General features: G+C 40.3%; 1 protein-coding gene across 1 annotated transcript in view; it reads left to right on the forward strand.

Moving 5' to 3' along the window:
• Kcnu1 (potassium calcium-activated channel subfamily U member 1) overlaps window positions 1-12,243 on the forward strand; it is a gene marked incomplete at its 5' end in the record, with an annotated part of 56,005 nt that overhangs the window by 15,808 nt on the left and 27,954 nt on the right. The window contains 6 exons of the mRNA XM_050146735.1: window positions 537-647; window positions 3,519-3,624; window positions 5,860-5,942; window positions 7,656-7,725; window positions 8,071-8,223; window positions 12,087-12,199. Coding sequence (XP_050002692.1) covers window positions 537-647; window positions 3,519-3,624; window positions 5,860-5,942; window positions 7,656-7,725; window positions 8,071-8,223; window positions 12,087-12,199 — 636 coding nt within the window. The remainder of the gene's footprint in view (window positions 1-536; window positions 648-3,518; window positions 3,625-5,859; window positions 5,943-7,655; window positions 7,726-8,070; window positions 8,224-12,086; window positions 12,200-12,243) is intronic.

Consider the following 12,243-nt stretch of genomic DNA (forward strand, 5'->3'; position numbering starts at 1 on the left):
ATGCACGTGTTGAGATGAGGCAAAGGACTATAGAACTGGATGTTTCCCTTGTGCTTTGGATTCACTCGTGTTTGTATTGCTAAAATCTAAAGGATCCATAGACCAAACTTATTGAGAACAAGTTTAAGCTAATTGCCGTTCTATAAGCTTGACGGGAAGATACAGTCGGATCTCCTGGATTCTGGCGGTCCAAGAAGCCTCAGATAGGAAATATTTGGAAAATCTTGGCATAGCTACTGAGCTTACATAGACGGTTTTCCTGGTCATTGTTCCATGGACAACGTACCAGGACAACTATTTACATGACATTTACATCGCGCATTGTATTTTACAGGTAATCAACCTAGAGATGACTTAAAATAGGTCAGGGAATGTATGTGTGTAGGCTGCATTTGTTTATGACATTTTAAATGAGGACATTGAACATCTATAGATTTTGATGGGGGGGGCGGTTCTTGGAGTCCATTCCCTCAGATACCATGGGAGAGCCATCCTTTTGTTCCTCAGGTGATCCTCTCCCCTTTCTTGCTGCCTAGGTTCATCGTGGTCTGTGGAAACATCACAGTTGACAGTGTGACTGCCTTTCTTAGGAATTTTCTCCGCCATAGGTCAGGAGAAATCAACATGGATATTGTGTTCCTTGGAGAGTAAGTGCATCAATTTGGCACAATGTGTTCTAAATTAATAGTTGAAGTATGTGTAAGTACTTTTTGTTGTTGTTTGTTTGTTTTTTGCATTTTGAGACAGGATTTTTCTGTATAATTTTGGAGCCTGTCCTGGAACTTGCTCTGTAGATCAGGTTGTGTTGGAGGAGACCGCTCATTTGTTCTCAGCCACCCAGACCTGAAATAATTACATGGAAACTATATTAATTAAATCACTGCTTGGCCAATAGCTTATACATATTTCTAGCTAACCCTAACATCTTAAATTAACCCATTTTTATTAATCTGTGCATTGCCACAGTGTTGTAGCTTGCCCAGTAAAGTTCTGGGCGTCAGTTTCCTCTGGCAGCTACATGACATCTCTCTGACTCTGCCTACTTTCTCCTCTATCTCTGCTTGGAATTCTCTCCTTACTCTGTCTGCCCTGCAGAACAAGCAGCAGCAGCAGAACAAGCCCAAGCAGCTTCTTTATTCATTAGCTAAACATTCATAGCATACTGAGGGGAATCCCACATCAAGGTTGGCAGCAAACTCACAGAAATCTTCCTTCCTCTGCCTCCAGAGCACTGGGATTAAAGGCATGTGCCACCACCACCAAGTTGTGTAAGTTTTTAATGGAAGGAAATTAATTACACTTGTAACATTTATAGAAATTTTAGGAAACAATAGAAAACAAGATAGAAAAAAAAACTAATTACTTCTCAGTCTTTCTTTTAAGGTCAAATGTAGAAAAAGAAAAGTAGCTTCATGTCCAGACCTAACCGGTGCAAAAAGTTTGGAGTCTATCTTTCCAGATATTTTCTGCATATCTACTTATATATTTAAGTGGCTCAGTTGGACACTTAAGTTCAGTGAAAGCTAGCAGTAGGGACAAGGCTTCCAGGTCAGACCAGCTTGATTTCTCCATGCCTCATGACTCAGCTATGTGGTATCTTCAGCAATAGGGTTGAAATCTTCATTCTTCAAATCCAGGACCATGAGAGATCTTTCTGTGTTTTAGTTTCTTCCTCAATTATCTTCTTCAGTGGTTTAAAATTGTCCTTGTAGAAATCTTTCCTGGTCTTGGTCAGCTGTATTTCAGCTCTGTTTGTTTGTTTTGGAGGATATTGTGAAATGGGGTTATTGCTCTGATTCCTTGTTTAATATATTTGTCATTGACATACAGAAAGGCTACTGTTTTGGTTGTTGTTGTTGGTGGTGGTGGTGGTATGGTATGGTATGGTGTGGTGTGGTGTGTGTGTGTGTGTGTGTGTGTGTGTGTGTGTGTGAATTTTGTGCCCTGCCATGTTGCTAAAAGAGTTTATCACTTCTGGGGATTTTCTGGTGGGGTCTTTAGGATTTCTTACATATACCGTAATATCTTCAGCAACTGGGATTCTTTGACTTCTTTTCCTGATTGTATCCCTTTTAGATCCTCTTCTGTCTTCTTGGTCTAGCTAAGACTTTAGATAGGACTGGAAAGAGTGAGCATCACTGTCTGATTTCTCTGTAATTATCATGATGTTGGCTGTAGGTTTCTTGTATTAGCATGATGTTGGCTATTGGCTTGTTGTGTCTCGTTTTATTATGTTGAGATATGTTGACCCAATCCCTAATCTCCCTGGGATTTCTATCATGAAAGATATTGGGTTTTGTCAAAGTATATGATTTCCGCAATTGAGTCCATTGATATACTGAAGTAAGCAAATTGATTTACATATGTTGAATGATTCCTATATCCCTGCAATGAAGTCAACTTGATCATGGTGAGTAAGGTTTTTTTTAATGTGTTCTTGAATTAGGTTTGCAGGTGTTTTATTGAGAATTATTGTTTCTCTTTTCACCAGGGAGATAATTTTGTTGTGTCTTTATGTGATTTTGCTATCAGTGTAATACTAGCTTCATAAATTAAATTTGGAAAACAATTTTGTATTTTCTGAATAATTCTTGAAGGATTACAGTTAGTTCTTCTTTCAAAGTGTAGTTGAGTTTTGCGGCCAAATCAGATTCATCTTGCCCCCCCCCTTTTTTCTACTAAAAGACGTAAAATTAATGCCTTAAGCCAGGCATGGTGGCACACACTTTTAATCCCAACACTGTAATTGTTTTTTGCAATATGAGATTTTTTGGGGGGTAAATTTTTTTACTAAATATTTTTGCTATCTTCAAAGAAATGAGGTTTTCTTAATGTTGGCTAAAGAATTAATAAGTACTAAAATACTTGCTGGTTAGCATTTACAGGTGTGCTTGAAATTACTCATGCCAGTGACAGGGTCAATTTTCACATTCTGTCTGTATTCACTTCATATATCTCAAAGCCATTTTGTTAAATCATGTCTGCAAATGCTTTATTTTATTTTATTTAAGATTTTAAATTAAGTGCATGTTTGTGGATATGTGCGCTTGAGTGTAAGTGCCTGTGGAGGCCAGAGGATAGCATTAACTCCCCTGGTGCTAGAATTTGCAGGTGGTTGTGAGCTACCTTACGTAGGTCCTGGGAAGTGAAATCTGGCCCTTCATAAGCGCAGTCAATGCTCCTAACTATTGTGCTGTCTTTCCAGCCCTGAAGTGCTGGATCTCCCTGAGTGATGGAATTGTCTCATCACATTGTGATTCATTTTTACAGGGCATTATTTGATTCATGGTGTCTGTATTGTTTTGGTTCTGTGTCACTAGGATTGCTCAGGCCTGACTTACAGACCCATTTGTGGATTAGGTTAGTTGTGCCGACTTCCTCTAGCCGTGTGGATGTATAACAGAATACAGATGGCTTCCGGCCATTAGGAATTTAGTAAATGTACTAAGTCAGCTAACAGCCACCAAGCAGAGCCAAGCTCTGGGTTTCTGTCCTTGCCACTGAACTCTTTTGTCTAGGGCTCCTCCGTCCTTGGAATTGGAGACCTTACTGAAGTGCTCCTTGTCCTACACGACGTTTGTATGTGGCTCCGCTCTGACGTTCGAGGACCTGAAGCGAGTTTCAGTAAGATCTAACTTTTTCTGTCCCTTTCCTGAGGTGGGAGTGAAAACGATGGGCTGTGTTGCTGTACCAGAAGCTAGTAGTCCAAGTCCTTCGACTGGAGGAATATACAGCTTCCACAGTTTTAAACACTGGCTCCCAAATCCTCCTCGAGTCATAGCAAATCCACCTCAATGTCGGTCTATACTACTTTAAAATTTTTCTTCTATCAAATTCTCTATGAGATTTTATTATATTACTTAAGAGGTCTGGAAAGTGATAGATAATAAAAGTGTGTGTTTTTTTGTGTCTTATTTTTAAAAATATTTAGTTCAAAAACATTTATTTGCATAGTGTATGCTGCAGTCTTCCCCAGCCCTTTATTTTATTTATTCCTTGAGAATTTTGTATATACACCTCTTGTTTTATCTATATTCACTCCTCTCCCCATCCAGCACCTTCTGGATCCCCCCATCCCCCCCACCCAACTCGATATCTCTCTCTCACTCTCTCTCTCTGTCCTTCTCTTGCTCTTGTTTTATTTTTTATAACCCACCGAGCCCAGTTAGTGCTGCCCATGTACATATGGGTGTGAGACTCTTTATGGGAGCATGGTCAACCTACCAGGAGCTGCACTCATAAGAAACACTGACTCCCTCCACTAGTAGCCATTAACTGTCAATAGCTCTTCAACTATTGACTTGTGAGCCCCTCTGAGTCCATGCAGGAATGTTGACTGGCTTGATCTTGTGCAGGTTTTATGCAGACAAGCAAAACTATTGTGAGTTTGTAGGTGCAACAGTCCTATCATTTCCAGAATACACTGTTTTGTCTACAAACTTCCCAACCTTTGGCTCAAAAAATCTTTCCAATTTGGCTATGTTCTCCGAACCTTGGAGGGAAGGGATGTGGCACAGATGCCCACTTTGTAGCCAATCATTTAACAGACACTTAGTCTCTGCACTCTGACCAATTGTTAGTCTCTCTTTTGACTGCTGTCCACTACATAAAGAAGATTCTCTAATGAGAAACTACACTTATCTATGGGTAGAGAGATAATATATTTAGAAAGTGGTTTGATAGTATGTCTATTTATCAAAGTAATATTAGTAGATTCTTCCCTAGTGCCTCTGAGCAGTACCAGGCCTGAGTTTCTTTCTATTTCCAGGCCCCAAATCCAATCAGAGATGGTCAGTCCTGCAGCATTCATGCCTCTGTTACACTCACAGGCCTAGTTTGCTAGGCCAGTTATTATTGTAGCTTGCAGTATTCACAGCTAGGTAAGACTTCTGCTGATGACTTTTCTCCCCCAGCAGGCTACATAGCCAAATATGGTCTTAACCATGGGTTCCTTGGGTCTCATCAACCTCCATTGTTAAATATTGATATGTCTTTGATAAGATAGACTTTAAGAAAAATGGTAGAAACCCCAGTAAGACCAATTATAAAAATAATGAATAATGGCCAAGTGAATAGTAAAGTATGGTGTTAGATCAAAATTGACTTCTTGGTAGCTAAGTAACCAACCTGAATATTTAAGTTTAAAGAAAAAGTTTACAGCAATGGTTCTCAACTTGTGAGTTGTGACCCGTTTGGCGGGGGTGTCCAATGACACATTGGTTGCCTACGATCATCAGAAAACAGATATTTGCATTATTATTCATAATAGTAGTAAAATTATAGTTATGAAATAGTAATGAAAATAATTTTATGATTAGGGTCACCACACATGAGGAACTGTATTAAGGGATCACAGCCTTAGGAAGGTTGGGAGCCACTAGTCTATGAAGCTAAAGAAAAGACTCCTAAGCAGAAAATGACAGGTTCAGCATAACCTTTTTCTGTCTTATAATTTGTTACTGTAGGAGTAATTTCAAAAATGTTTTTTGGCTCTTTAAAATTTGGAACCCAAATGTTGAGTGACTCTTCATTGTAAACAAGTATATCCCCAATTCTCCCATTGTTTGGTATCCTTAAGGTGGATAGATGTATTGGCAGTTGCTGAGAAAGGTCTTATTGCTCGTCAGTAGAAACTGTGCCCATATGCAAAGCAACTTTCAATTTCTGTAAGAGGCCCTCAGTTCCCTGGAAGAATTTTCAGGACTGTAGTCTTGATATGAAGATGTCTGGTTCATGGCTCCTACGTATGCTGTTCTTGTTGGTGATAGTTTGATGAAACCATAAAAACCTTCAAATAGGGAATGCTAGAGAATATCCCTTGTCATTAACTTGATGGCTGCTGTTTAATCTGAAGAATAGATGGAGTATGCAGAAGCTTGCCTGATTCTAGCCAACCCCTTGTGCAGTGACTTGCATGCTGAAGACAATTCAAACATCATGAGGTAAGAAGCTGGTGTTGCTCTTTTGTTCTTGCATGCCTCAATGATGGTAATCTTCTTATACACAGAAACAAAGCTTATCATATAGGACTAAATGAGGGGAGACATCATCTTAAATTCACTAGGTTCATCACATGCCAGGGTTCTGCTTGCTCTTTCCCCCACATGAACTCCAAAATAATTAATGCAAAGGGAAGTGAAAATAGGACATCCTAATTGTGTATGACTTTCTCCATATTTTCCCCTGATGTTTCCTCTAGACAAGAGCTATATACATTTTAAAAACAAGCTTACGAACACCCTCTTCCCCTTTTTATGGAGGTAAGGACCAAACTCAGTACGTGATGTGTTAACTCTACCAGCTGAGCTACACTCCCAGCTGTAACTCCAAGTTGGCATTTAGATAGTGCCCTTATGACTAAGATCCTTTTCAGTTCAAAGACAAAAATGCCAATTGTAAATTCTTGTAGTTGGACTTTTCTTTCTTGGTAACCAGTTCCCAAATAAGCACACAGAAACTTAATTATAAGTGCTTGGCTGATCCAACACCTGAAATTGTGAGAAATAAATATTGTACAGCATAAAAAAATGCTTGACTGATAACTCAGGCTTGTAACTAGCTAACTCTTACATTTTGAATTAACTCATATTTCTTATCTATGCTTTACCATGTGTCTTGGTACCTTTTCTCAATATGGCAAGTTCATCTCCTTTCTGAGTCTCCTTGTGATTCTGAGACTCCTCCTCTTCCATTTCATGCTCTTTTTGTCTGCAAATCCCACCTAACCTCTACATGTCCAGCTGTTGGCCAGTCAACTTCTTTATGAACACAATCACAGTGACATATATTCACACAGTATGAAAGAATATTTTACAAATCCTATTTATATTTTTTTATTTATTGGAATTTCTCTTTGGTAGTTCTAGGAAAAGAGTACTCATAGTTGAGTGTGATGTGTTTTTGCACTCTGGCAAATATTCTCAACATGAAAAGAGTTAGTGTTTCCAACTTTAGCTATGTTGTATCTGTAAGCAGAAAGTTTCCTTCTGGTGATAGAAGCTCAAAGTATGATTTTGGTGGCTCTCTTCCTAGAGCAAAATAAATATGTGTGGTTGAAGATGACTACACAAAGCAAGGGATAGTTAAGAAATTATATCATGTATGTTACACTGAACAGAAGATGCATTTTATGCTCTTAACCTATAAAATGAGACAATTCTGTTAATTACGTCAGGCTACCAGGTGCAAGGCTAAGGTATGTGAAACTATTTCTTTCTTCCTTGTCAATGAATTTGTTTCCAAGTACTAAAACCTGACCTTCCAGTAGATTTGGTTACTTGGTCACTTGAGCAGTGTGTGTTCATTGGTCATGTCATTGTAAGTACTTTTCAGAAAACAATGTAGTGGCACTAGCAGTAGCTCAGCAGCTAGGAGCACTTATCACTCTTGCACAGGACTCCCGTTCCAGGGTCTCTCACACCTTCTTCTGGCTTTGTGGTAGACATACATATGTTTGAGTGGAACACTTGTATACGCAAAATAAAAATAAATAAACCTCAAAAATAACTCTATTAACATAGAATGAAGAAACAAGCTAACAATGAATTTTGTAATATGCTGAGTCCACCCCCACACTTATTCACAAATAAATTTAACTCTGAACTGGATTATATTGCAAAGCCAACATGACTGAGCACATTGTGATTTTTTTCCAGGGTGCTTTCTATTAAGAACTACTCTTCCCATACCAGAGTCATCATTGAGCTCCTTCAGTCCCACAACAAGGTATCGTGGCAGTTGAGTGCATTTGGTTGAAATCTGGAGTCTTTTTAAAGTGGTGGCTCACTTAGGGACACAAACTAGGGGCAGAATTAGTGAGTTCAGCCATTTGACCTGAAGCATTTTTACAACTTCAGCTTGTTTGTTTGTTTGTTTGTTTGTTTGTTTGGAAAGTAGCAGCAGTGGAGGTAGCCACACTAGCCGACACTTTCAAAGGCAGACTGTGACCTTGAAACCACCTCCGTTCTCAAGAGTGAAGAGGCAACTATATTAGGAAAACATGCTCCCAGAAAGGGGTTCTGGTGGTATCAGTATTCTTAATGTCTTCATTGTTCATTTCCCATGAAATAGGGTTTCCTGTCAAAAATCCCCGCCTGGAACTGGAGTACTGGTGACAATATCATCTGCTTTGCAGAGCTAAAGCTTGGATTTATAGCCCAAGGCTGCTTGGTGCCAGGCCTGTGCACCTTTCTGACCACTCTGTTTATTGAGCAGAACCAAAAGGTAACTCTATAAAGTGGTGCTCTTACTCCACGTCCCACACAGCGGGATCTGAAGTAGCGGGGGAAATCAATAAATGCAAGAAGTCTCCAAGAAATGGGATGTGCCTCTCGGGCAGGGAAGTATCGGAAGATTTGGCTTCAAGTTTTGTTTCCCTGGTCTTAAAGAAGTCATTTTCAAAGCATTTGCAACATTGATCTGCAAAACAGGAAGTAACTCTGCTTCCTACCTACATCCCAGGATGCTGTAAATGTAAATGTTTTCATAAATTCAGAAGTTCTTTGAGTTATTGAGAGTAGAAATACAGGCACCTTTAGTTTTAACAGAGAAGTAATATTTAAATGTAAATAAAATATAAAATAATTAGTATAGCAATTATTATATTAACCAAATATAAATGTTATGAATAATAACTAAAATCTAATTAACTTGTTGATTACTTTAGGGCAGATCCACTCAATAACAGAAATAGTGGTCATAAATCGAATAGTGGTACCATGCTGCCTCTCAGTGGTGTTTCCAGGAAGTACCCAGCAGGGGTGGAAAAGCTAAGGAACCAGGAGCCAGAGCCCTCTGGTCACAGTCTTCATGTCTCTGATACTGGGTGTCTACCCACCACTTCTCAGCTTAGACCACAGGTCTTTCATGGGGGACAGATTTCATTCTCATCCTACATTTGCTGCTGCATATGCTGGTTTTCCTCTTGGCCTCTCTTTGGACCCCGTTTGCTACATTTACATCCTTTCTTCCATGGTCTTAGTAAGGAAAGGCAAGAGTAGAGGAAGGTGCTCGGGTTGACAGCGCTAACTCCAGCAGGAACACGACTCTTCGGTAAGTCTTTCTGAGGAAAAGATGATGCAATATAGAGATAAACAGAAGTGAGCGTCAGGCAGTAGGGAATGAGCCTGAATCTGACCAGGATCTCACAGTCACGTCGTGGTGACTGTGTGTGGCCTTGTTGACTTGGGACTTCAGACTTTGCAGAGAAAGTGACGGATTTTGTGTCGTCTTTGACTGTTGTGACTTTAGCACCTGTGACTGGGAAACAAATGAAATGAAAATCCTATATGAAGACTATTTCCTTTCAGGCAGCATGGTATAGATGTGCGACCAACCCTGCCTGTGTATTTCTCTGCTGTTTGACACGGACTTGTTACTCTCCATTAAACATAACCCCAAGGCCATGTGCACCACAAGGTGACTTTGAGAACATAAGAGATATTTGTGGTCTCCATAATTTTTAAAAAAATGAAATTTGGAATTCTAGCAGAATCAGGGCAGGGCTTGTCATTCCTGTATGGTGTGAATCCTCAGATTGTTCCTCTGAATGCATTTTGCCCTCTTGCTGTCTTTTCTGAGCTTTAAGGAGCTCCATCACCTGTGTACCCTTTCAACACCTGAGTGATTCAGGCTAGAAACCCTTGGTAAGTGTCTTTAGTAGTTGATGTAATGGTTTAGATAAAACAGGGCAGGTCCCTCCCTGAGGGGCGGCAGCGGGCCACAATGGGCAGCCTGAACCCACTACCCGAGGCCTCGGTGGGTCCCAGGTTGGTGGGAGGCGGCAGATGAGAGACTTCATGGGGCAGCTGGTCCCATGGGGAGCCATGGTGGGTGAAAGACAGAGAGATGCCATGCAGAGAAAGTGGGTATAGTTTGCTCAGTGGGTTATGGAAGGAAAGGGAAGGGGGAAGAGAGGAAGGGAGAGAAGGGGGAGGAGAGGAGGCAGCAGAGATAGGGCAGAGAGAGCCCAGGCTGGCAGCAGAAGAAAGATCCACTTACCTTGGGCTGGGGTGGGGGTGGGCGGAGCTTGTCTCTTAAAGGGACAGGACAGACCATTATATTTGAGTCATCCATGGCTGCATGCCCTCCTTGTGACGGGTGCTGAGAGATTGAGAATGAACAAGAGATTCATTTGGTCTCAGAATGGAGGAAAGGAATAGGAAAGAGTGCCAAATGATCAGAAATAGGTGGCCATTTTAGCAGGGCAATTTTCAAACCATGAAATTGTTTGAGGAGAATGTCTGAGGTCACAGTTTATCTACATATCAAGAGTTGCTCTAGAGAATCTATAAATTTCCATCTTCATCTGTGGTTCTGGCTTATGTCCTATTCTGTGGAGGTGGTACTGTAGGGTTCACAGGGCAGCAGGTGAGGAGATGAGAAGCTGCCTTATACAAAATCCTCCCCTAGGTGGCATTCAGCCTTGTTAAGCATGCTCGTTCTAGAGCTGGGAGTGTAGCTTAGGAGCAGGGTGGTGCATGTGCAAGGTCCTGGGTTCCACTGCAGCACCAGAGAAAAGCCATCTCTCGCCCCTCATTTCTCTAGAGACCTACTGCTAGTCTTGGGTTTTGCATTATTCTCAATCCCGATCAACATCAACTTGGATTTCTATGACCCTGTAAAGGGTTCTCATCCTTAGGAGAAGCCACCAATATTCTTTTCATTGTGGATGTGATTTTTCAGCCAGAAGTAAGATAAAGTCAATCCTAAGCCTTCGTATCCAGAGAATGACAACTTAGATTCCACATAGTCCCCTCCTGTATCACTGTTAGTGTCTCAAACAACAGTAAGGCTGCTGTGCCAAAGTTAGCGGTAGGCCAGAGAAAATAATTCTAATTCTGACAAGGAAACTTGGGTGCTGCTAACTTAAAAATGTAGCTCTGACTTCAAAGGGAATAAAATAGTTTATTCTGGAGCCAAATTTGAGTGACCAGGGCCTGGGAACACACATTTAAGTCACCCTGAGTCCCATGTTTCTATATGGAAGTGATTTTATTGAGTTTTCATAGTAATCGAACAAGGAAAGCCATAAATCATGACGTTTAAAAATGCACACACACACACACACACACACACACACACACACACACACATTGGGGGCTGGAGAGATGGCTCAGTGGTTAAGAGCAGTGACTGCTCTTCCAGAGGTCTTGAGTTCAATTCCCAGCAACCACATGGTGACTCACAGCCATCTATAATGGGATCTGATGCACTCTTCTGGCCTGCAGGATATATGCAGATAGTACTCATACCTAAAAAATAAAGAAATAAACAAATAAAATTTTAAAAAGAGAACCCATAAAAACAAAACAAAACAAAATCAAAAACCAAAAAAAAAAAAAAAAAAAAAAAAAAAAAAAAAAAAAAAAAAAAAAAAAAAAAAAAAAAAAAAAAAAAAAAATTTAAAAAAAAGAACCCAAAAAAAAAAAAAAAAAAAAAAACAAAAACCAAAAAAAAAAAAAAAAAACAAAAAAAACAAAAACACATCAGTAGATACATCTGAACGGCAGTTACAGCCAGGCAGAGAAATCTCAGTACAGGCCTCTGCTACTATCTGATTGCATTCTGAGTCCTTTGATTGGCGGAGAATAGGACTTTGATAAGTTAATGCAGTCCAAAGGTTCTTCTTTATCTATCAGGAAGTTGGGTCAGAGAGAGGTAGATAGGCAAGGCTCTTTAGGAGGACTGTGGGAACTTGTAATTGGCTCTGGAGCTACAGTCTTCCCAACTCTCCACAGGCGCTGAAGTTTAATTAGTCAGCCAGCCTTTGCCGACAGACACAGCTCTTTCTAGGAATGCTCCCTCACAACACCTTCTGGGAAGAAGCTGGGTGGTGAGGGGCACACATCATCTTGGACTCCACTGAAAACATAAGTTCAGCTCCTCCTTTAACATTGCTCCACATGGATGCTAGGCCACATCTCCTCTCTTTGAGATACTGGCAGTGGAAACTGATTAGTCACTTAGCAGTCCATGCAACCCACGTTATAGGGTCAGTTTTCCTTATTAACGTACTGTACATGTTAATGTATGTATATGCATGTATCTATATGTAACTCTGTATATGATATGGTTTTATTTTCTAGGTTTCCCCTAAATATCCCTGGCAAAAATATTTCTTGAACAGCTTGAAGAACAAAATTCTAACACAGCGCCTCTCTAACGACTTTGTTGGGATGACATTTCCTGCGGTTTCCCGGTATGTTAAGTGAAGCCTCCTCCCCATTCTTCCACGCAGTGCGC

This window comes from Alexandromys fortis, unplaced genomic scaffold, assembly GCF_014885135.2.
Source record: "Alexandromys fortis isolate MF-2015 unplaced genomic scaffold, M_Fortis_MF-2015_v1.1 scaffold_55, whole genome shotgun sequence".
Classification (NCBI taxonomy): domain Eukaryota; kingdom Metazoa; phylum Chordata; class Mammalia; order Rodentia; family Cricetidae; genus Alexandromys; species Alexandromys fortis.